Source organism: Dipodomys spectabilis, unplaced genomic scaffold (assembly GCF_019054845.1).
Source record: "Dipodomys spectabilis isolate Male_0828 unplaced genomic scaffold, ASM1905484v1 ptg000076l, whole genome shotgun sequence".
NCBI classification, from domain to species: Eukaryota; Metazoa; Chordata; class Mammalia; order Rodentia; family Heteromyidae; genus Dipodomys; species Dipodomys spectabilis.
Window position 1 is genome coordinate 10,431,697 of NW_024870753.1, and position 24,569 is coordinate 10,456,265.

At 55.5% G+C, this 24,569-nt stretch overlaps 1 protein-coding gene across 1 annotated transcript in view; it reads left to right on the forward strand.

The window, feature by feature from the left end:
- Pgr (progesterone receptor) overlaps nucleotides 1–24,569 on the forward strand; it is a 56,121-nt gene that overhangs the window by 16,294 nt on the left and 15,258 nt on the right. The window contains exons 3-7 of the mRNA XM_042682740.1: nucleotides 3,259–3,361; nucleotides 3,408–5,221; nucleotides 5,792–5,943; nucleotides 16,078–16,194; nucleotides 23,928–24,233. Of these exons, the coding sequence (XP_042538674.1) occupies nucleotides 3,259–3,361; nucleotides 3,408–5,221; nucleotides 5,792–5,943; nucleotides 16,078–16,194; nucleotides 23,928–24,233 (2,492 nt within the window). The remainder of the gene's footprint in view (nucleotides 1–3,258; nucleotides 3,362–3,407; nucleotides 5,222–5,791; nucleotides 5,944–16,077; nucleotides 16,195–23,927; nucleotides 24,234–24,569) is intronic.

Here is a 24,569-nt window from a genome sequence, read left to right on the forward strand (position 1 = left end):
GAAAGAATTAAGATGTAAGAACCACATTCCATATGGCCCAGGTTGGGGGGGAAAGCAAACCCATCTCCAAAACAACCAGAGCCAAAAGGGCTGAAGGGGTGGCTGAAGAGGATAGCACCCACAGCTAGCAAACGCTGCGCGCGCGCGCGTGTGTGCCCCGCACCCTTCCCCCAAAAGGAGCCTAATTCCTACTCCACTACACACCAACATGTGTCTGTGGTGTGTAACTCTGCAGTGAGGGAGTGAATACAGCCTCTGGACCTTTGATTTTCCTCCCCCAAACCAACAAAGCACTCAACTCATGGAGTGGCAGCCTACAATACTTCTCAGCTCTGTCAAGGTCATAAAAGACAAAGTTGTGAAATACAAGTCTGAGAAATTATTCCCACCAACAACTAACTAAGTAGACCACAATAAAATATGGTGTCTTGGCTGCAATACCAGAGAGGAAAATAGACATTAAGCAAAAACTGAGTACCTGCATAGGTTAGTGGTGTTCCTCAATCGTTACAAAACTAGTCTCTTAATATAAGGTGCTGAGAGGGAAACTTTGTAGACTATTCTACAAAGTAGCTGGGCACCGGTGGCTCACACCTATAATCCTAGCGACTCAGGAGGCTGAGATCTGAGGATCACAGATCGAAGCCAGTTTGGGCAGGAAAGCCTGTGAGACTCTTATCTTCATTAAACTACCAAAAAAGAAAAAAGAGAAAGGAAAAGCTGGAAGTGGAGCTGTGGCTCAAGTGGTAGAACACTAGCATTGAGCAAAAGAACCTTGAGGACAGTGCCCAAGCCCCAGGACTGGCTGGCTGGTGTGTGTGTGTGTGTTTGTGTGTGTGTGTGTGTGTGTGTGTGTGCGCGCACACGCGCGTGCGCACACACACACATGTCTACCAAAAAACTAATCAAGGAAAAAACCCACTGAGATCTTCAATACATGTAGAATACATCATTTTAAGTGTTTAGCCAATGTGAATATTTTAAAACTAATCTATAGTGAAAGAAAGCAGAGAGGTGGCTGTTGGAGCAATGCAGGGGAGAGAGAGCGTGGTGAGGGAATTAAACATCTGCACGATGACTCTTATGGAGAAGGAAATGTGTATCACGTTGCTTGGGTGATGGCATACACATGTTGAAGATACACATGACAACAAATTGTTGTGTATGTTTTCGTCTATGCATCTTGGGCTGGGGACATGGCTTGATTGTGGGCCTGCCTGCCCAGTGTGAGCCTGCAGCCCTGAATTCAAAGCCCGGCATTGGAATAAAACATGTGGCTCGGTGACACATCATACAGTGTAAACAGACAGCTTACTGTGTGACAATCGTGCCCCGATAAAGCTTGCTCCTCCCATCCTCCCCCCCGCCCCGAAACTGAGAGGAAGAAAGTGCTAAGTTTAAGTTTTCTTCTCTAAAAACGGCTTTTATGAATATTTGGAGTTAGTGCCACCACATCTTACTTCAGCCAGTGAATTGTTTTAGTCAGAGATTCAAGCCGGAGGTGTTGGTTTGTGCTGTAACTCCAGCCTTGGGGGGGGGGGGGGCAAGGAGCACTGTCAGATTGAGGCCAGCCTGGGCTGCAAAGTGAGACCCTGGCTCAAAACATAATGTTCGCTTGCGTCTCGGAGATGCTGGTCACCCAGCTTAGGTGTCCTGGAGTAACCAGGACACTCTGCGCCCGTTCTTCTCCTTTCTAATCTTATGGAAATGACCTTGCGAGGTAGTGCGTCTTGAGGGGATGTACAACCAACCAAAAGTAGCCAAATGTAATTTGTCAGATGTCAAATGAGGCCAAGTCAACAACCAGGTCAACTACCTAGCGTCCAAAATTCCATTTGTAAGACGTCCTGAGTTTGGTAAGTTTGGCTCCAAGGCCACTCATCTCTCTAGCCTCTGCCTCCAGGTTTCACACTCTTTCTCTCTAGTGTCTTTGTCCAGGCTAGAGTGGGGGGTGGGGGGACTTCCCTTCTGTCCTCCCCCCCTGGCGTGGGGGAGACTCGGAGCATCTGCAGACAGATGTCTGAAAAGGGATGTTTGAGATGATGCTGGAGGCCCAAGGGCCCAAGGGCAGATTGTTAGTGACTGCTCCTGAAATCCGTCCTGCAATGTTCCTCTATTCAGAGGTGACTTTTTAAAGATATGTTTTTTTACTGTAAAGATACTGTACAGAGGAGTTTCAGTTACATGAGTAATGAGTACATTTCCTATTGAGCATTGTTACCTCCTCCTTTGTTTTTCCCCTACCATCCCTTCCTTCCCCACCTCCCCAACTCCTCCTCCCCCAAGTTGTAATTCCTTTTCAACATAGTACATCTCATTGTTACAAGGGATCAACCTGTATTTCAGCATTTTATTTCCCTTCCCCTCCCCAAATTAGAAAAACGTATATACAAGATGCAGGACACCAGAACCAAATACAGGGGTTATACCATAGGGGGAAGAACATACAAAGAAACAAACAAAAAAAACCCACATAGTATATTATAAATACCTTGAAAACCATAGCAAGAACCCCTATTGGGGTTCATTTCACTTAGTGTCATCTTATATGTTCATATGTACATAGCTTTTGATCTCTTTTGCTTGTCCTAAACATATACTAGTTATTGCAAATAAGGGAAACCATGGGACCTATGTTTCTCTGGACCTGGCTTACTTCACTTAATATAATTTTTTCCAAGTCTTTCCATTTCCTAACAAATGGGGCAATGTCATTCTTTCTGATGGAGGCATAGAATTCCATTGTGTATACATATACACCACATCTTCTTGATCCATTCACCTACTGAAGGGCATCTGGGTTGGTTCCATATCTTAGCCATGGTAAATAATGCTGCAATAAACATGGTTGTGCTGGTAGCTTTAGTGTGGTCTTGTTTGTGATGATTTGGGTAAATGCCCAAAAGTGGGATTGCTGGGTCATAGGGGAGCTCTATGTGGAGTCTTTTGAGGGACTTCCATGCTGCTCTCCAGAGTGGTTGAACAAGTTTGCACTCCCACCAACAATGCAGTAGGGTCCAGAGGCGACTTGTAAAGACACAATGCTCACTACTTCAGGGTGAGAACATTGCCGGGAGGAGGAAGTGTTCAACATCGCTATGGGGTTTTGTGATGAAGTGCCGGGCATGCACCAGGGCCAAAGGAACCTGTCCGGGGCAGGTGTCCGCGGGGAGGTGGTGTGAGACAGCTCCACCCACTGGCGTGTGGGCTCCCGGCAGAGCCGGCAGTCCAGGGCCATCTGGGATCCGTTCATTCTAGCAGGGCAGCCGCCGTCAAGGGTCTCCCAGTGTGGGGAACAGTCACGTGCACGCGAGACTGCGCCACGGCGGCGCGCGGCCCCCGGGGCCGAGCCGACGAGGGGGTGGGAGTCGGCCGGGGACTTGGCTCACCGGTCGGTAATCGGGTAGGAAGGGCGGCGGCGGCGGGTAGAGGGCGCCGGGGCCGGAGCCACCGCGCGTCCCGGCGGCGCGCGCGTCCGGGGCCAGGAGCGGGAGCTGCGGGCCGCCCCGCGGCGGCGGGGGTCGGCGGGAAGCAGCGCGGCCGCGGGTGCGCGCGGCGGAAGGGAGGCCGGCGGGCCCCGGGCGGCCCCGCGGCGCCGGGAGCGTCGGAGGGCACCGCGGTTCCTGGCCTCCCCGGCCGCCGCCGCCCGTGCGGGCTGCGGACGGGCGCCACCCTCTCCTCCACTGTCGGCGGGCGCACCACCGCCACCCTTCCCGCAGGCGGGGCCGCGCGCGCCCGGGCTGGCCGGCGCCGCGCCCCCTCGGAGGCGGAGACCCCGGTCCCGCACTCGGCCCTCCTGCCCCACCGTCGGCCCCTATATCAGCGGCTCCCCGCCCGCGCCCCCTTCCCCTGCTCCCTGGAGCCGGGAGGGAAGGGGCGCCGCGGTCATGACCGAGCCCAAGCCAAAGGACGCCCGCGCCCCGTGCGCGGGGGACGGCGCGCTGGCCCCGGCCGAGGTCGGGGCGCCGCTGCTGGGCGGCGGGGATCGCGCGGTCTTCGCGGGGCCCCAGCCGTCGGACGCCTCCCTGGACGGGCTGCTCTTCCCCGGGCCGTGCGCGGGCCGGGGCCCCGCGGACGCGAAGCTGCCGGGCGCGGACGCGGCGGGCCCGGAGAAGGACGGCCGGCTGCTGGACAGCGTGCTCGACTCGCTCCTGGAGCCGCCGGGCGCGCGCGCCAGCCCGCCCGCCTGCGCCACCACCGGCGCCTGGTGCCTCTTCGGCGCGGGGGGCGCCGAGCTCCCCGACGACCCCCGCGTTCCGGCCCCCAAGGGGGCCCCGGCGCTGCTCGCCAGCCGGCCCGAGACCAGGGCGGGCGCCGCGGGCAAGGGGCCGCCTCGGGGCCCGGCCCCGTCGGCGCGGGCGCTGCTGCTCCCCGCGCCCGGGACCCCGCCGTGGCCCGGCGCGCCCCCCAAGCCACCCGCCGCCGAGGGGGACGAGGAGGACGCCGGACCCGACGGCCCCGGGGGGCCACTGTCCCGGGCCCGAGTGCCGGGGCCCCGGGGCGGCCCCGCGGCGGAGCAGGACGCGGCCCCGCAGCCCGGGCGCGGCCCGCCGGGCGCCGCGGTGCTGGACCTGGTCCCCGTCCCGCTGCCCGTGCTGCCGCTCGGCCACGCGCTCCTGGCGGCGCGCACGCGGCAGCTGCTGGAGGGGGAGGCGCTGGACGGCCCCGGCGACTTCCCGGCCTGCGCCTACCCGCCCGACGCCGACCCCGACCCCAAGGACGACGCGTTCCCGGGCTTCGGCGACTTCCAGGCCGCGGCGCTCAAGATCAAGGAGGAGGAGGAGGGCGGCGCGGACGCGGCGGCGCGCTCCCCGCGCCCGTACCCCGCGCCCGGGGCCGCCGCCTTCGCGGACTTCGCGCCGCCGCCGCGGGCGCCCTCCTGCCGGCCCGGGGACGGCGCGGCGCCCGGCCCCGCCGCCGCCTCGCTGTCGCCCGCGCCCGCCCTGGAGTGCCTCGTCTACAAAGCGCCGGGCGCCGCCGCCCCGCAGGGCCCCTTCGCGCCCGCGCCCTGCAGGCCCGCGGGGCCCGGCGTCGGGGCCGGCGTCGCCGCCTGCCTGCTGCCGCGGGACGGCCTGGCCGCCACCTCCGCCGCCGCCGCCGCGCCCGCGCCCGCGCCCGCGCTCTACCCGCCGCTCGGCCTCGCCCCGGCGCTCGGCTACCCGGCCGCGGCGCTCACGGACGGCCGCCCGCAGCTCTACCCGCCCTATCTCAACTACCTGAGGTGAGGCCCGCGGGCCCCTCGCGCCGCCCGGGCCCTCCGGGGGCCCCCTCCTCCCGCGGGGCGCGGGGTCGCTTCACGAGGCGCGAAGCTTCGGGATTACCTGGTGTCGGTGCGGCGGGGCCGGGCCGGGCCGGGCCGGGCCACCCAGGCGTTGGCGGCAGGCGCCGCGCGCGCGCGGGCGTGGAAGTGGAGCGTCGCGCGCGCGCCCGCTCTGACCCCGGCTCGCCCGCGCGCTCCGAGGACTTCTGAATGTTGCCGAGTCACCAAGGGCGGGGGGCTGGGGGGTCCGTGCGCGAGCCGAGCCGGCGGGGCGAGCCCCCCCTCCCCGGCCCCGGCCCCGGCCCCGCGGCCCCGCCGCGCTCCCGGCCTGCTCGGCCCCGGCCCCGCCGCGCTCCCGGCCTGCTCGGCCCCGGCCCCGCCGCGCTCCCGGCCTGCTCGGCCCCGGCCCCGCCGCGCTCCCGGCCTGCTCGGCCCCGCGGCCCCGCCGCGCTCCCGCCCGCCCGCCTCCGCGGGAAGCGCTCTGCGGGCAGGGCCCGCGCCGTTCACGAGCGCCTGCTGTCGCCCTTCCAGGACGGACTCGGAGGCCGGCCCCAGCCCGCAGTTCAGCCTGGAGTCCTTCCCTCAGAAGATCTGCCTGATCTGCGGGGACGAGGCGTCCGGCTGCCACTATGGCGTCCTCACCTGCGGGAGCTGCAAGGTGTTCTTCAAGAGGGCCATGGAAGGTAGGGCGCCCCCCGAGCGTCATGGAGGGTGGGGTGCTCCCCCGTGCTCCACGGAAGGTAGGGTGCCCCCCCAGTCATGGAGGCTAGGGAGGCCCCCCATGGAAGGCAGCTTCCCCCAGGCTCTGTGGCTGGAGCTCTCCCCAGAGGCCATCCCGTAGTCTATAGGTGGCCGTCGCCCAGGGGGTTTCTATACAGCTTCAAGGACAGGATGGACGTGTAGCAATGCCATTACCATGCACTTGCTCACAATGCATTATAAAATCAAACACCTGCACCTGGCCGATCTTTGGACAGAATCTGCAGGGTTTATTGATAAAATAGTCGCAGGTTCCCCAGGACGGGGATTTTCTCCCGTAGGAGATGAGGTGGTAGTGGCCGGCAGGTACAGAGCAGTGCCTCCTCCCCTGGCCTAGCTCTGTTTCCTGGGAGCACTGCCGTGCTAGGAAAGCAGCAGGCATTGACTGGGCACAGCTGTGCTCAGCCAGCACCTGTCACCCCGCTCTTCCTCTTGGGACACGGCTCTGGGCGGCATTTCCAGTAGTCAGTTGATGCAACCTGGTTGAGTAAGTGTAATGTAGTTAAGTTATTCACAGGACACGAGACCAGAGAGAGGCACTGGCAGGTTTTTAATTGTGTTGGAATATCATCCACGTTCCTATTACTTACCCACGAATTAAGGCCCTCATTACGTTAGTTCATGCATCCCTTCATTCATCGTCTGCCGCCATGTGCAAACACTGAGCGGTGAGGGGTAAGAGCAATGAGAAGAAAGGGGAGAGCGGAACTTTCTAGCTAATTCCATGCATGTCACTGACCACAGAGGTGGCAGGTCATTGGTTGCTGCAGTGCGTGGACAGAGCTGGGCTTCATGTGGGAAGCGATGCCCACAGAGTCAGCGAGACATACTCATCCACAGGCTATGGTGGGAGTCGGGCAGAAAGGAAAACTCTTGTGAATGAAGTATTTCTTCCGGGTGCCACAGATCAGTGGCACAGGTCCCTTCACAGGGCATCAGAGTCAGACAAACATTCAGCTCGTCATCACAGCAGTGTGAGTTGTTTGCCTTTTCTATCTCTCACAGTCCACAAAATCATCCAGTAATCCCTCCGCTATAATTTATTTGATGAGTGGTTGGGCCTTTGAGAAGGCATTTTACCAATCATCCCATTTAATTTACTTTCCGACACAGTCTACCCTTTGGCAGTTTTCCCATGATCCTAAATGTAAACACGTAGATACTGACTAGATTTCTTGTCAAGCTCCATACCCAGGTTTCTTCTCAGTTTACTATTGAGCATGAAGGAGCCATGGCACGGTGACCTGTCAAAGCCACCCTCTGCTATACTGAAAGCTACATAGTGACAGATGGCATTTGGTGTCATGAATTCATCCTTCTGCTCTTGCTCTGGCTTGAGTCCTTGTACTTCTAGTGACTCAAGTGACTCAAGTGATCCAACAATACACTCTCCTTCAAAAAAACAGAAACACTAGCCAGGTGCTGGTGCCTCAGGCCTGTCAACCTAGCTATTCAGGAGGCTGAGAGCTGAGGATCGCAGTTCAAGGCCAGCCAAGGCAAGAAAGTCTGTGAGATTCTTATCTCCAGTAAGTTACTCAGAAAATGCCAGAGGTGATGCTGTGGCATAGGGGGTAGAGTGCTAGCCTTAAGCATAAAGAGACTCAGGGACAGTGCCCAAGCCCCAGTTCAAGCCCCATGACTGTCAAAAAAGAAAAAAGAAAAGAAAGGGGGGAGGACAGAGACACTGCCAATAATGTATAGGTCCTATTTGATCAATAATGCAATTATGTGTGTGTGTGTGGTAGAGGAGGGCTGCTAAGAAAGTGTTCTACCACCTGAACCGTGTGTGTGTGTGTGTGTGTGTGTGTGTGTGTGTGTGTGTGTGTGTGTGTGTGTGGTGTGGTAGAGGAGGATCTACTGCTAGGAAGTGTTCTACCACCTGAGCCATGCCTCCAGCCGTGGACTTTTTTTCAGATAGGGTCTTGTGCTTTTCTTACGCCAGCCTGGGGCTCTGGCCCTGCTGTCTCCAGGTCCCATGTGGCTGGGATTAAAGGCGTGCAGCACCATGCCTGATTCAATAGTGCTCATCTTTTCCTTCCTTTGTGAGTCTCCTGTATCTGCACCTCAATTTTTACCTGTGTGTATATCATGCATGCTTAGGATGTGTTACTCAGTAACCAATACCACGTGCAATGTATGTGTTGCCCTGCTTTTTCATGGATCCCTAAGCGTGTTTGTATTCCTACATGAATTAAGGAATCTGTGACTACAGAGGCAAGCACAGCCGGGCCTACAGCCTCCCCCACAGTCACTGGGTTCTGTTCTAGTCCCGGGTCCACAGCACCTGACTGACGATTCAAGCTGAACTCACGTTTGGGTATTTTGTAGTCCCCAGGAATGTCCGTATATTTTTCTGCATAGAAATGTTTCCTTGTGATGAGTTGTTTTCTATCGTCTTTCTAAAGTACCAATGGTTCTTAATTTTTAAACACAACTTGCCCCCAAAGGGAGGTGATTGGGCCTTGTTTTTATGAGACTCATCAACAGGACAAGTCACCTTGCAGAAAAGAGTCTCTTAGACTCTGAGGAGAGGTAGCTCATCATTGTGCGAGTACCAGAAGCTTCTATGTAGGGAGAAGGACACAGGCCCCCATCAGAAAGAGTCAGCCAGAGCCTGGCTCATGTACTTCCCAGCCTGCAGAAGAGTACGGCAAGGATTTGTACCCGTGTAAGCCAGGCGGCTCGCGGAATTCTGTCCCCATAGCCCCAGTGGACTAAGACAACTGAGTACTCAGAACCTGAGGGCAAACAGTGAGGCCACGTGGTTCACGCTGTGGTCAGGCACAGGTTGTCTGTAAGGTCACGTGGTTCACGCTGTGGTCAGGCACAGGTTGTCTGTAAGGTCACGTGGTTCACGCTGTGGTCAGGCACAGGTTGTCTGTAAGGTCACGTGGCTCACGCTGTGGTCAGGCACAGGTTGTCTGTAAGGTCACGTGGCTCACGCTGTGGTCAGGCACAGGTTGTCTGTAAGGTCACGTGGTTCATGCTGTGGTCAGGCACAGGTTGTCTGTAAGTTCACGTGGTTCATGCTGTGGTCAGGCACAGGTGTCTGTAAGGTCATGTGGTTCATGCTGTGGTCAGGCACAGGTTGTCTGTAAGGTCTTGTGGTACACCCTGTGGTCAGGCACAGGTTGTCTGTAAGGTCATGTGGTTCACGCTGTGGTCAGGCACAGGTTGTGTGTAAGGTCATGTGGTACACCCTGTGGTCAGGCGCAGGTTGTAAGGTCACGTGGTTCACGCTGTGGTCAGGCGCAGGTTGTCTGTAAGGTCACATGGTACACGCTGTGGTCAGGCACAGGTTGTAAGGTCACGTGGTTCACGCTGTGGTCAGGCACAAGTTGTCTGTAAGGTCACATGGTACACGCTGTGGTCAGGTGCAGGTTGTAAGGTCACGTGGTTCACGCTGTGGTCAGGTGCAGGTTGTAAGGTCACATGGTACACGCTGTGGTCAGGCACAGGTTGTCTGTAAGGTCACATGGTACACGCTGTGGTCAGGCGCAGGTTGTCTGTAAGGTCACATGGTACACGCTGTGGTCAGGCACAGGTTGTAAGGTCACGTGGTTCACGCTGTGGTCAGGTGCAGGTTGTAAGGTCACATGGTACACGCTGTGGTCAGGCACAGGTTGTAAGGTCACGTGGTTCACGCTGTGGTCAGGCACAGGTTGTAAGGTCACATGGTACACGCTGTGGTCAGGCACAGGTTGTCTGTAAGGTCATGTGGTACACGCTGTGGTCAGGCACAGGTTGTAAGGTCACATGGTTCATGCTGTGGTCAGGCGCAGGTTGTAAAGTCATGTGGTACATACTGTGGTCAGGCACAGGTTGTCTGTAAGGTCACGTGGTAGGCAGTGTGGGTGGGTGCAGGTTTTCTTAAGGTCACATAGTACACACTGGTCAGGCACAGGTTGTAAGGTCATGTGGTACACACTATGGTCAGGCACACATTGTAAGGTCACATGGTTCACGCTGTGGTCAGGCACAGGTTGTAAGGTCATGTGGTACATGCTGTGGTCAGGCACACGTTGTCTGTAAGGTCACGTGGTACACGCTGTGGTCAGGCACACATTGTCTGTAAGGTCACGTGGTTCACGCTGTGGTCAGGCACAGGTTGTAAGGTCATGTGGTACACGCTGTGATCAGGCTCAGGTTGTCTGTAAGGTCACGTGGCTCACGCTGTGGTCAGGCACAGGTTGTAAGGTCATGTGGTTCATGCTGTGGTCAGGCACAGGTTGTCTAAGGTCACGTGGTTCATGCTGTGGTCAGGCACAGGTTGTCTAAGGTCATGTGGTTCATGCTGTGGTCAGGCACAGGTGTCTGTAAGGTCACATGGTACATGCTGTGGTTGGGCACAGGTTGTCTGTAAGGTCACATGGTACATGCTGTGGTCAGGCACAGGTTGTCTGTAAGGTCACGTGGTACACACTGTGGTCAGGCTCAGGTTGTAAGATCACGTGGTTCACGCTGTGGTCAGGCACAGGTTGTAAGGTCACATGGTTCATGCTGTGGTCAGGCACAGGTTGTGTGTAAGGTCACATGGTTCATGCTGTGGTCAGGCACAGGTTGTGTGTAAGGTCACGTGGTACATGCTGTGGTTGGGTGCAGGTTGTAAGGTCACGTGGTACACTCTGGTCAGGCTCAGGTTGTCTGTAAGGTCACGTGGTTCACGCTGTGGTCAGGCACAGGTTGTAAGGTCACGTGGTTCATGCTGTGGTCAGGCACAGGTTGTCTAAGGTCACGTGGTTCACGCTGTGGTCAGGCACAGGTTGTAAGGTCATGTGGTTCATGCTGTGGTCAGGCACAGGTGTCTGTAAGGTCACATGGTACATGCTGTGGTTGAGCACAGGTTGTCTGTAAGGTCACGTGGTACACACTGTGGTCAGGCTCAGGTTGTAAGGTCACGTGGTTTACGCTGTGGTCAGGCACAGGTTGTAAGGTCACGTGGTTCATGCTGTGGTCAGGCACAGGTTGTAAGGTCATGTGGTTCATGCTGTGGTCAGGCATAGGTTATCTGTAAGGTCACGTGGTACATGCTGTGGTTGGGCGCAGGATGTAAGGTCACGTGGTACACGCTGTGGTCAGGCTCAGGTTGTCTGTAAGGTCACGTGGTTCATGCTGTGGTCAGTCCCTGGTTGTTGTAAGGTCACATGCTGGGGTCAGGTACAGGTTTTCTATATGGTCACATGGTTTGTTGTAAAGTCACATGGTAGGCGTTGGGGTCATGCACACATTTCTGTCCACCCAGGGATCCTCTTCTGCAGGTCCCTGACTATAATAATGGTGGGTAAAAAAAAAATCCATGTATCCGGCTTACTGCTCTTTCTACCATCAAATAACACATACACATGCAGAACACGTTGGTAGGCAACAATACACAACTGGAAAACTGCCGGAGATGCAGTAAATAACCGCTGGGAAGTGTGAAGGAGCAGTTGCTGGTGTGTTGGTTTGCACGGCATTAAGTACTGCTGGGGCCGTCGGTGAGGCGCAGGCTGCGGCACCGCGCGGCTCCAGTGTTGAAGCTCTGGCTTGGAAGTCCATCTGGTGGCAGTGGTTCCACACCACGCGTGAGCATCAGTGAGCATTCTGGACCTCCTGGGCACCGTCTCTCACTTGCTTCCCCTCTGCACGCCCACCTGCAGCCTGGCACGGGCTGAGCCTCCTGGGGTTCCCCACTTTCTCTGATCAGCTTCTCGCCCACCCCTCTCTGCTTGTGAGCTAGGAGCTAGCGGAGGGGAAGGGGGCGGGAGAGCGGGGAAGAATTATATTTTAAGTGAACTAACATTATCATTAGAAGCTTTGTGGCTGAGCTTTGATGGTTGCTAGGTTTTGTTTGAATCATGAAAATATAAAAAACACTTTTCAATGAGTCGATAAAGATGTATAGAAAAGACATATTCTTGAACGCACCTGTTTCCTGTGCTATAAAATTGTTCCTCTGTCCTCTTTCTCTCTCCCTCCCTCCCCACCCCCTCTCTTCTGTACTGAAGTCTGAAATCAAGGTCTCTCACTTGCGAGGTAAGTGCTCTGCCTCTTGAACCACACACCTGTTCTGCTTTAGCTTAGAACCTGACTGAGCCTCTGATCCTACACCTCCAAGCCCTCTAAGTAACTGGAATTTGCAGGCAAACGCAACTGTACCCAGCTTATTTACTGATGTGAGATCTTGCTAACTTTTTGGTTTGGCCTGTCTTTAAACTATGACCCATGAGCCACTGCACTTGGCTGGACAGTGGCAGTCTCTTTGATCACACCCCGTTGTTGCTGGTTTTCTCTGCCCAGTACTTGCAAGGAGTCTTTAGATGTAAAGATGGACTGTGGTTTTATTTTGCAGAAGGACATGTTTTCTGAATCGCCTCTTCTCTGATGACACGTGTCTCAATAGTATAGGGCTTAGAAGACATTCAGCAGACAGGATGCCATCTCTTCAAGTTAAACAGAAAGCCATCTTTGTTATGTACAGAATATTTTAAAACAAGTGTTGGAGTGATGATTCTATTGTTATAAAAGTATTATGAGAGGTCAGAGTCTCACAGCTATGTACTTAAACACTTGCAAGCAGGGTTTTCTGACTTGTTCATCTTTCCAGGAATTTCACCAGTGAGGTTCAGAGCATGTTTTGTAACAGTTTTTATGAAGTGCTCACACCGTGCCTAAAGAGATGGACTCGTGTGAGCTGGCAGGCACAGGTTTGCTGTGAGGCCCTGTGGTATCTGTATGGATCAAAGGTAGCTGAGACTGCCCCCTTGCCTATTTGCTAGTGTCCCTCTGTACTAAGTATTTGCCAAACAAAAGACCCTCATTGTATCAGGGGAAGTAGAAGTTTGCTAGATGACTTTCTGGGGGTGGGGAGAGGCATCATTACGATAGAAAAGGAGTCTCATGACAAAGGCGTCTGTGCCAGTCTGTCCACTCGTTCCACATGGTGTCCTGTGGGGGGAGGAAGCAGGCGGGCTTCACTTCCTCTCTTCTCCACCTTCCAACATGGTCTGCCCTCATTTCAGCTCATGAGCCTGCTTTCCAAGTGTGTGTGTGTGTTAGACTTGAACTCAGGGCCTAGGGGCTCCCTGAGCTTTTCCAGTCAAGACTAGTGCTCTACCACTTGAGCCACAGCTCCACTTCTGCTTTTTTGGTGATTAATTGGAGAGAAGAGTCTCACAGACGTTCCCGCCTGGGTTGGCTTCCATGCTCAGATCTCAGACTCTTGAGTAGCGAGGGTTACAGGTGGGAGCCAGTGGCGCCCCGCACTTCCCAACTGTGAGCCAGCTTCACCAGCTCTCAGCCCGTTGGCGTGTTCTCACCGTCCCGGTGCCAGGCAGAGCCGGGCAGGCTCCTCACGCCAGCGCTCCTGGCTGGGCACCGGACGCAGGCCACCCCTGCCTTGCAGAGGCCACGCCTGCTTCCCCTCTGCCTCCCGCCCTCTCCTCTTCACACATTCTGCTGTTTGCCCATCTTTAACTAAGACACAACCCAGATCTTCCTGCTGAATTCCTGTCTGGTTTTTCTTTCCCAGCACATTTCTTTTGAGTCTTCTCCATTTCTTTCTCAATCGTAATTCGAATTCCAGTTCTGACTCTGTCTTGCTCCCGCCTCCTCCTGACGGGTGATTTTCAGGCCCAGGTGTTGGACCCACTGGTGCTTTTCAGTCTGACAGGTGTGCCTATCGGATAATAGAGCCGAGCTGCAATAATGGCGTTAGCATCCGTATCAGATCCCTCTTGATTCCCACTCGACATGAGGCATGCAGCTCCCGTTGGAGCGCTTCCCTCAAAGCGATGGAAGGGGCGGGCCGTGGGAATGATGAGCTCTGCCCTTACTTTTACTGGGTACCAGTTACTGGGGTCACTTTCCCTGATTTAGCTCATGTGTCCAGCACAGCAGGCTCATAGGAAGCCGATCTTTGTCTCTGCATTACAGGTGGGATGCTGATGAGATCATTTTCTCATGATGTAGGGACTGGTGGATGCTGCCTTGGTGCCAGGTGTATATGGTATGAATACTTTGTTGGGTGTATATGGTGTGACTACTTTGCCTGTTGTATACAGTGTGAATACTTTGTTGGGTGTATGTGGTGTGACTACTTTGCCTGATGTATACAATGTGAATACTTTGCTGGGTGTATCTGGTGTGAATACTTTGTCAGGTGTATATGGTGTGAGTACTTCGACAGGTGTATACAGTGTGAATACTTTGTTGGGAGTATTCGGTGTGAATACTTGCTGTTTGATAACATGTAGGATGAACACAAAGCAGCACACTAATCCATTTATAGTGCTTCTAAAAAATAAACGAAAACAAAATCAAACCCAGTGAGAATACTCATTCCTTACAGACAATAAATGTCAGGAGCCAGGTGTGTCAGCTCACACTTACAATCTCGGCCTCTGGGAAGGCAGAGATCAGGGTCACAGTTTGAGGCCAGCCTGGGAAAAAAGTTAGAAGACACCGCCAGCTTAACCTTAGGGTAGATCAGATCGTTTTTGAGATGACCATTCTCTGAAACTTTGATTTCTTTATATGTATATAATTTAAAAAACAGCAGACCCATTAGGTGTTAACTTCCCAAACCAAATAACAGTGTTAGAAGAATAGTAACCTCCAGAGAAGTTGCGATCGCTGCTGCCCGCAATTATTAACGCAATGATCCTGCACAGGCTCTGAATCTCTGACAAGATACATGTCGAAGTCTTCCTGGTTATTCTAAAAGAAAGATAACATGTGCTCCCATTATCAGCAAAAAGGGGAAATGCCTTGTGTCACGGTCTTGGGGTCGCTCTGGCAGAGGCCTCTGGCTCTCCTGTTTGCACCCCTGCCCCCTCCTGTGCCCCCGCACGCAGGCCGGGCAGCAGAGGCTGCGCACCCCCACGGAGGGATGCGTGTCGTAAAGCCCAGCACTGCCTGCCTTCCTGTGGACTGCACAAGCGCGTGTCAGCTCATCAGGACGGCAAAGGAGGCCGTTTTAACTTTTATTACCCATCCTGATTTTTATCAGCTCTAAAACTTTCTTTTTATAGTGCTGTCCCAACTCCCCGAGGCGATTGTGTAACCCGAAAATACAATTTATGACACAAGCCTAAAACACTTAACGAGTTACCTCTAATGATCGATTTTCGACGTAGCGGTGTGTGCTGCGCAGTCTCCGGCATCCTGCCTTCCACTGCACCGCGCCACGCCGCGCCGTGCGCACTCCTGCCGGTCGGACACTCCCCGGGCTCCGTCCCTGAAGTTTCTCCTGTGGTCCCCTCTCCGCCCAGCCTCGGTCCACTTCCTGTGGCTGACCACGGGGTTCATGGGCTGGGTGAATGACAGAGAAGAGAGGTGTGGGGGCTCCGTCCTGGGGCTGCTCCAGTGGTGGGCTGGTGGGGCGAGCCCGACTGACTGGGAGCCCCCCACAGCGAGGCTTTGACCACAGGCCCACTCGCGAGGCCCCCACAGCCCCACCGTGCCATCGCCCAGTCACACGGAACACCTCCCCCGGAGGCAGAGCCATCCTCGGCCCCTCCTGGTCCAGGGCCCGCCCCAGCCCATGGACACACGGATGCTTTCCACAACCAAGCAGCCCAAGCTCCACTCCTACATTTCCTGCCCAGTCCTTGATCCATCGTTTCTCCAGGAACTAACCACCCCCGCCCCCAGCAGCCCCTGCATTCTGCTTGCACAACGATGCTTCTCCTTGGTGGGTCTTGAGGCCCGACTCTGCCTGTCGGCGATGGCCATGGTGGAGAATGGACTGGGCTCCAGGCTCCCCTCAGCGGGCTGGGTCTCCCTTTGAGGCTGTGATGTCACCCTAGAATCCCCCCTCCCCCACTGGAACCTTCCATGCTGAGCTGCTAAGCTCCTTAGTCTTTAAGATGGACACACACTGCGTTTTGTTTGGTTGCACACTCAGCCGCACGTTTAAATGACATGGTACTGACCGCCTCCGTCTGGCCTTGAGGCTTGGGTGAGGGGCGGGCGGCCCGGCCGGCGGGGTCACCGGCTCCCCGAGCGCGTCCACCCGCCGTCCACTCACCTGCGCTGCAAAGGCCGTGAATAATTCTGACTTTCTGTCTGCTTTTCAGGGCAACATAACTACTTATGCGCCGGGCGAAATGACTGCATTGTGGATAAGATCCGCAGGAAGAACTGCCCGGCCTGCCGCCTTAGAAAGTGCTGCCAGGCCGGCATGGTGCTGGGAGGTGAGCGCCTGCCTGTCCCTCCCCGCGGGCTCTGGGTCCCAGAACCCCCAGGGCCCGAAAGTCCAGGTGGTCTTACCTGCCCTCGTCTCCCTGCCCGCGTCTCCCGGTGCTTTGGCTTGGTTTTGTTTTTCTGTCTTGGTGACTGGTAGGTGAATGACGCCATCCATGGGATATCACATCAGGTTTACAGACATCCAGCCGAGGCTGGCGAAGAGGAGACGCGGTGGCCGCCTGTCACATGACCGTAGGATGCCAGAGCCAGTGGCCCGGGGCAAGGGAGGAAAGGAAAGCACTTGTGGGAGCGTTGGCAAAGGCTTCGAGAGGAGCCTCTCAAGGGTAGACAGACGGACTACAGGTGGACAGACAGTCTGTGTTGAGAAAACACAGCACCCTGTGGTTTTTCTAGAAAGTCAGTCAGTTAGGAGGAACCAGAAGGAAGGGAGTGCCAAAGGCAGCCTGGGCTATGCAGCTTCTGGGGTTCTGCAGCTTCTGGGGTTCTACAGCTTCTGGGGTTCTGGCACAAACCAATGACCCAGGGCAGCATGCAGACGGAGCCGACCCCCCCTTTACCAAGCACTTCTCCTGCAGCCCTGCGCCAGCCCCCTGCGCGCCAGGCCGCCCGCCTGCACCCAGCACCAATGCCTGCTGAACGGGCAACAGATGTAGCCTTTCAGGCTAGCCGGCCTTTGGGGAAAGATGCAAAATGGCCAAACTACGGACAGAGTCTGCAGGGTTTATTGAGAAAATAGTCACACATTCCCATAATTCAAGTAAATACAAGTATTTAAATGGAATACAAAAACGTACTGATAAGAAGTACAACCTTATGAATTCTGCATTTCATGAACATTTTGCTGATGTGTGTGTAAGAGTCTGACCTCAAAGCCCGGCGCTGGTAGGCTAGCCCTTACCACGGAGCCAGGCCTCCAGCCCTGGGATTTGTTTTCCTTATGTTTGAGACCAAGTCTCATTCCATGCAAGCAGTTGGGCATGGCCTGCCCCTTAGACTTCCTGTTTTGGCTAGGGTAACGTTGCGTCCAGCTCTCTATTGAGATGTCCTATGGACTTTTCTGCCTGAGTTGGCCTTGAACCACTCAGCCTCCCAAGTAGCTAAGGTTTCAAGTGTGACCCACCAGTGTGGCCCTCAGCCATTTTATTCACATTCATTCCATGCATCTTTGGTGGCAGAGTTCTGGCTTCACTAGAGCTGGTTCTGAGGTCAGCTGTTCACTTTCAAAAGCTCATCATTGATTATCGAAAGCATTTGTTAGGCATCACCTTCGTGAGCCATGTGTAGCGTTGTAACTGGAAATGGGTCAGCATCGCCCGAAGTGCCTATTGCGTCATCGTTTTAATAGTTGGCTGTGAAGGGTAAGTTTGTTACGATTCCTGATTATTTAACAACTTGCCATATTATTTTGTTATGGAATATATATCAAGTCTGCAAAAGTATTACTTAAAGCGATTTTTCACACTGCCATACATACGCTTCTCAGAGGCGTTTCAGATGTTCATTTTTGCTGTCTTTAGGGAGTAAGACATCGCAGAGTTTTGAAATAACTTGGACTATGCAGCCCTCTCCCTCGCCATGCTGAATCACTGCTTGACATCAGCAGGCTCGTAGTTCAGGCAGGAATCCTGAACTAACTCACCACCCTCGGAACTGGCCATCACGCTACACATGCACCTCCTTCTTAAGCTTTCTTCTCCCCATAGTGTTGGGTTGATGAGATTTGTTCATATTTATATGCGACCATAGGATTTCATGTTTAACTACTTTGTGATACTTCATTTTATGAACATCCCACATTGCTTTTCTCTGTTCTTACGTTAATGGGTGTTCGTTTATAATTTTCCATAATTGTCAGTTCTCCTGCAGTAGATATTCTTGACCATGGATGCGTGTGCCTGTGTGTTAGGAGTGTTCTAGATCATGTACCAATAAAGAGATTTTCTGGTTTACTAAGCTCTTACGGGCCCTAGTGGTCGCTGATATCTGTAACCCCCACTACAACGGAGTTGGGGATCAGGAAGATCACAGTTCAAGGCCCATGTTCCCTTTTCCTTTCTTTCCTGTCCCTTCTCTCTCCCTCCCTTCTTTATTCACTTGTTCCTTGCTCCTTCTTGAGGTTTCTCGTTTCTGATATATGAACCAAACCATTTGCTCAACACGACACATAGAAGAGCACTAAAGAACTTTTTGAAGGACTCCATAAAATCCCAAGTCAGAAGCGTGGTTTTGACATGTCACTTCACAGATCTTGTTCACGGGCAGGTCATTCCTGTTTGTGCCAGTGACTAAGTTCTCGTTATAAGAATTACGTCTGAGCCCTTTCGTCTTTTGGTGCACATGAGTCTTGCTTTAATGAGCCACTTCCCTTCCTTGAGTAGGTCACGGTGAACTCCTGCGCTGAGTTCTCTGCTGTGCATCGCTCTGTGGGAAGCAGGCTCCACACCCGAAGGATGGCAATATATCTTCTCATTTAGGTTCTCTGCTTTAACTTCTTTCCTTTAGAAAACATTCCTGCTCGATGACTCACAAAAAAAATTCCAAAATGAATGCAGCTCTGTCTGTATTTTGCATTTATGGTAAGAACGCTAAACTATTACTGAGGCAATTAGTTCTTTCAAAGATAAGCACATCACAGAATGATTCAATGGGTAGCTGGAGGTGTGCGTGGAGACATTTTTTTGAAAATATAGATTATTTTTGTGGTTTACTTTTTCTTCCTTTCAGCTTGCACTGTTCATCTAGCTTTTACATCGTCTTAGTTCTACGAACACTCGTACTTCAGTTCTGTTACTTATACCCATTTGAACCTGGGTCATTCTGCCTTAACCTCCTGTTAGCTGTTATTCCGGACTGGCTTTCTTTGGCTTCCTCTCGTTTGCCCAAGCATTGCTTTGATGATGCCCTCACAATCTGACTACAAGATTGAAACGCCGGGTATCTGGCTGGACACAGATGCTGGGGGTGGGGGAGGGGTCTGTGCGGCTACTGTGGACAAGTGTGTGTGGCCCAGGTCTGGGTCTGGCCACACCACCAGCCTGCACTGTGCTGTGCTGCCCCCCCAGACTGCGCCTCCCCCCCAGACTGCGCCTCCCCCCTCAGACTGCACCTCCCCCCAGACTGCGCCTCCCCCCTCAGACTGCACCTCCCCCCTCAGACTGCGCCTCCCACCAGACTGCGCCTCCCCCCAGACTGCATCTCCCCCGACTGCACCTCCCCCCAGACTGCGCCTCCCCCCTCAGACTGCGCCTCCCCCCTCAGACTGCGCCTCCCACCAGACTGTGCCTCCCCCCTCAGACTGCACCTCCCCCCTTAGACTGCATCTTCCCCCACACTGCGCCTCCCCCCTCAGACTGCACCTCCCCCTCAGACTGCACCTCCCCCTCAGACTGCGCCTCCCCCCTCAGACTGCACCTCCCCCAGACTGCACCTACCCCCTCAGACTGCACCTCCCCCTGAGACTGCACCTCCCCCCTCAGACTGCACCTCCCCCCTCAGACTGCACCTCCCCCCTCAGACTGTGCCTCCTCCCCCAGGCTGCACCTCCCCCCTCAGACTGTACCTGCCCCCAGACTGTGCCTCCCCCCAGACTGCACCTGCCCCCAGACTGCGCCTCCCCCCTCAGACTGCACCTCCCCCAGACTGTAACTCCCCCCTCAGACCACATCTCCCCCAAGACTTCCTGTGGGTTTCTTTATAGCCTTCAAGGACACAGTTCCGTGTAGGAGAACTGATTTGCTCCACACCCTGAGAAGGAGGTCTGGCATTGTCCATGCACAGGAGATTCTGCTTTCCGTACGGTTTGCTGAGGGCCGGGCGGGGAGAGGTGCACATGTGAAGTAATGTCACTTGGCGGGGCGCTGCCAGGCTGAGCACAGCGGCGCGTCTGTGCGGGTGCCGTGGGGGACAGCAAGGAGGTTGCGGGGGGACGGCCCAGATGACCCCATAGAGCCTGGAGCTCATCCTGAGCTCAGTGGTCCTGGACGCGCTGAGGAGGAGGCTTGCCCAGGCTCGCTCTGCTGCGGAGACAGAACCGCCCGAGAGAGAGGACGGCGCGCACGGGCGCTGCCGGACGGGGTCAGATGGCCATGCGGGAGGCCGCCGCTGGGCCGCTGCTCCGCGCCGCGCTCTGGACGGATGGTGGTCGGTCAGGCCGCCGCTGAGCCACTGCTCCGCGCCGCGCTCTGGTCGGTCAGGTGGCCCGTGGCCCATGGGAGGCCGAGCCGCCATCACAGGTCTGGAGCTCTGGATGGGCGGCTGGAGCTGTGAATGGTGGTCATCCCAGAGGGGAGACAAGCTAGATTGGGCCAGAGGGGGACTGTGTGGTCCCTGGCCGAATCTGGGCACTCCGTGTGACGGTGACGATAAAGAGCAGACATGGAGGCCGAGTGGCCACACGGGGCAGAGGCGTGGGAGCGTGCAGGGTCACGGGAGGGCGGCCGCAGGGCTGGGGGCCTGAGGACTGACCCAGCGGCTCTCGGCCCGCGGTGGGGACGTGCTGCAGCCACTCGAGGGCGCGTGGGCAGAGAGCACGCGCTCTCTGGCCGGCGTTCGCTGGCGCTCGCTGGGATGGTGGCTGGGGCAGAGGTGGGAGCATAGACAGGTTCTGAGGAGAGTGGCGGCATGCAGGAAGTCAGGCTTTGGTACTGAGCCAGCAGAGCCATCTCCACGACGAGTCAGCACAGCAGGGGATCGAGCCTCACCGCCCGCCCAGTGACACGGAGACGCCTCGCACTTTCCTCAAGCCTCCATCCCGCAGACCCCACGGACGTTACATCCGTGTGCCTCGTTACTAACCCGAACATCTCTAGCTTTAGTCTCTTTTTCCTCCCGGACCTTAGCTGAACATTGCATGAGGTGTCGGACATAGCAGAAAACAGTCCTCCCCGTACTCGAACTGTGATCAGACACAACTGAAGATACGTGGGTCTTTGCGGTTCATAGTTCATAGGATGTTAAGTAGGAGACGGAATATAGCTGAGCACTGGTCACTCAGGCTTGTGAATCTAGCGACTCAGGACCCTGAGATCTGAGGATCAGGATTCAGTGGCAGACCAAGCAGAAAAGAGATTCTTGTCTCCAGTTAACCATTAAAAAGCTGGAAGTGGAGGTGTGGCTGCAGTGACGGAGCACAAACCTTGAGTGAAAGTCCAGAGAGAGTACAAGGCCCCGAGTCCAAGCTCCAGAATGTAAGGACGGGGGAGGCAGAGAGACCGTTATGGCTGACTGCACTGTAATAACATCACAGTCAAATGACTTATCGAAAATTGTGACCCGATGCTAGATAATGGAGTAATAAATCGTAGGCTTGATCTCCAAAGCAAATATCACCGGATAAAATCAGCCTAAAGAAATGCGTCCCCAAATTTTAATTTGGGGAGGTAGTCAATGGGTGAAAAGGGGTGGCCTGGCTCTCTGCCGCTGCCTCTGAGCGCCGACGGGAGGAAGACGCCCCGCACCTCCAACAGAGACGCTGATTTTTTTTTTTAAGAACAAAACTAACAGTCACAGTAGGCAGTGGATTGCAGCCTTGGTAAGACTATTAGACTATCACCCTTTAGCCCTTTCAGGAAAGAATCTTTTAAATACTATGTTTTGTTTTGTTTTTTCAAAATTCTTAACAGTAATTCCCCCGGAGTGCAGACTCGTCCTCTGATTAGACATTGCCTGATTGGATCCCAAAGAGGAAGTAGTCTTTAGAGTTCAAAATGCCAGCCGCGGACGGGGCAGCACTGGGGGCCCCGACCCCCCCCCCCCCGCATTCCTTCAGTCCCTCCCACTTCCGTGGGCTGGGGTGAGCTCTCAGGAAGAGCGTCTCCCTCTTCCGTCCCAGCAGCCTCAGGGAGGCCGCGCTCTGCCGGCAGCAGGCTGCTGGCCACGCTGGGCTCTGGGGAGTGAGTGGCTGGGGCGTGAAGGAAGGATTGAGCGATGAGAGTAAATGTAGCCCGGACCGACCTCCGCACCCCACACCCTCTCACCGTGGGAGCCCGGGCGTGGCCAGGACCCCCCTGGACCTCCCCTTCCCGATGGAGATGCGAAGGTTCCTTTCCAAGGGTTGCTTTGGTAAAATAAGACCTACGAGACCTGGTTCCAAATGGCTTCCTGCTTCGGTTTTGCTTTTGCCATGTGTCTCCCTCTTTTCCCCAGAGACTCAGGAAGCCTAGGTTTATGAGCAGACCTGACAGGGGCAGAAGGCGGCAGGAAATTGGGTTATTAGGAGAGTGAGGGTCAGAGCCCAGCGAAGGCTGATGTCGCCCTGGTGATGGGGACTAGGTTGGAGGCAGCTTTTGGGTTTGGGGGTGCTGAATGACAACGCAGCTCTGCCTTAGCCTCCGCCGGGGACGTCTGAGGGGAAGGCAGGCCAGGCCTCGCGTCCACAGCCTCCAGCCGTCCCAGGGTGGGGCAGCTCCTCACTGCTCATCCTCTCCCCGACAGCCATCACGGCTCAGGACGAGGCTGACGGGCGGTCCTGTGCGCGTGCGCAGCCTCCGGAGCACAGCAGCGCATCGCACGTTCATCGCTCTTCTTCCCATCCCTTCCCCCGGAGCCCACTTGATCTCCGCACCGGAGCCTGTGTCCTCTTCTTTTATCCACCTGGAAGTTGTCCCCTTTGCTCTGCGTTCTGGCTCTGCTCTGCGTCAGTATAGCACGGGTGTGGTCTCCGTGTGTCTGACTGCGCAGCAGGCGCCACCCTGCAGCGGCACAGCACTGCCCGAGCTCGGAAATCGTCGTGATCACAGACACAGCAGGTAAATGAACGGGGAAGAGCAGCAAGACTTGTGCCCGCTGGCCTTCTGCCAGTCTTTGCTGGTAACTGAGTAAAGTGGACAGTCCACATCTCGTCTAAAGGCCCAGGATCCATGCTCTGCTGCCAACCATCTAACAAGCTCAGAGGTGTTTTCACGAACGCTCGTGTGGAGTGAACTGGAAGCTGCCAGCCAGATGGGGCCTCCCGCGGTCAGGTGACCTCCTCGGCGAGACCACGGTCAGCGTCAGCAGGCCTCCTTCCAGTGGACCGGCCGCTCATTCCTGACGCACCACCACGCGACTGAAACCCAGGTGACCTTCCTGCCCAGCTGTGCACCCTGTGAACAGCGGCTGTGAGGAGCCCACGGGGGAGAGCCCTGGTCTCCTGCCTCCATCCTCAAAAGGCAAATTCCACTCAGCGGCTCCAAGCCATTTCCTTCCTAACGCGAGAATTCATGGGAAGAGAAATCCCAGAAATGTCCCCCAGCACGGACCACGGGCTGCAGCCTCCGTCTCTCCCCCACCACAAGACGACGACTTGCTTTTGTCCTTATTGTGATTCAAAGACCGGTTTCACGGAATCTAGGAACTCGCGAGACTGCAAAAAAAAAAAAAAAAAAAGATGTTATACCGTTTCATACCTATGCATATTCTTAATGCAGCGTAATTCGGGACTCCGCGATTGTCACCAGGAGGCCACCGTGCTAGCTCTGGGAGGCGATCTTGTCTGTGCAGTGGGTGCGGAGCTCTGGTTTCGGGCGCTGTCTCTTCCCGCAGAGCCTCGTGACCCCGCTCACACCCAGCGCTGTTATTTCTCATCCAAGCCCAAGGCTACCATTCGGGATTTATCTCGCGTCCTTGGTGTGACGCTAACATCTATAATGCTATGATCTTGAGGCTTAACAAAAACGGCACACGGGGAGGTGTTCGGCACTCACCTGGCCTTCCGTGTTCTTTCTCTCCTTTTCTTCTCTAGGTCGTAAGTTCAAAAAGTTCAATAAGGTCCGGGTGGTCCGTGCGCTGGACGGCGTGGCGCTCCCTCAGTCCGTGGGCCTCCCGAGCGAAGGCCCGGCCCTGGGCCAGAGGATCACCTTCTCACCAAGCCAGGAGGTGCAGCTGATGCCGTCCCTCATCAACCTGCTCATGAGCATCGAGCCCGAGGTGGTCTACGCGGGACACGACAACACAAAGCCGGATACCTCCAGCTCCCTGCTGACCAGCCTGAACCAGCTGGGCGAGAGGCAGCTGCTGTCCGTGGTCAAGTGGTCCAAGTCCCTGCCAGGTAACGAGCCCGGAGGTGGACAGACTGTGGTTGAGAGTGCCCTCCCGTGGTGGTGGTCCCGTGCGGTGTGAAATAAAACCCTCTCACCTGACAGACCCTAACTGCACTCAGAGCACAGTGAGGCTTCCAAGGTCAGTGAAGAACCAGAATCCCTAAGCCTAAGAAAGTCATCTGGAGGTGGCCAAGTGAACCTCTGGATCATTATTTCCTATGATTTACTCCCAGCAACCAGAACTTGGCCTGTGATCGCCAGGGGCGCGGTTCTCTCGTCTGGGGGGGGGGGGGGGAGAGGAGAGGGAAGGGTGCTGCGCTGGCTTCCCTGGGCGCGGCTCTCGG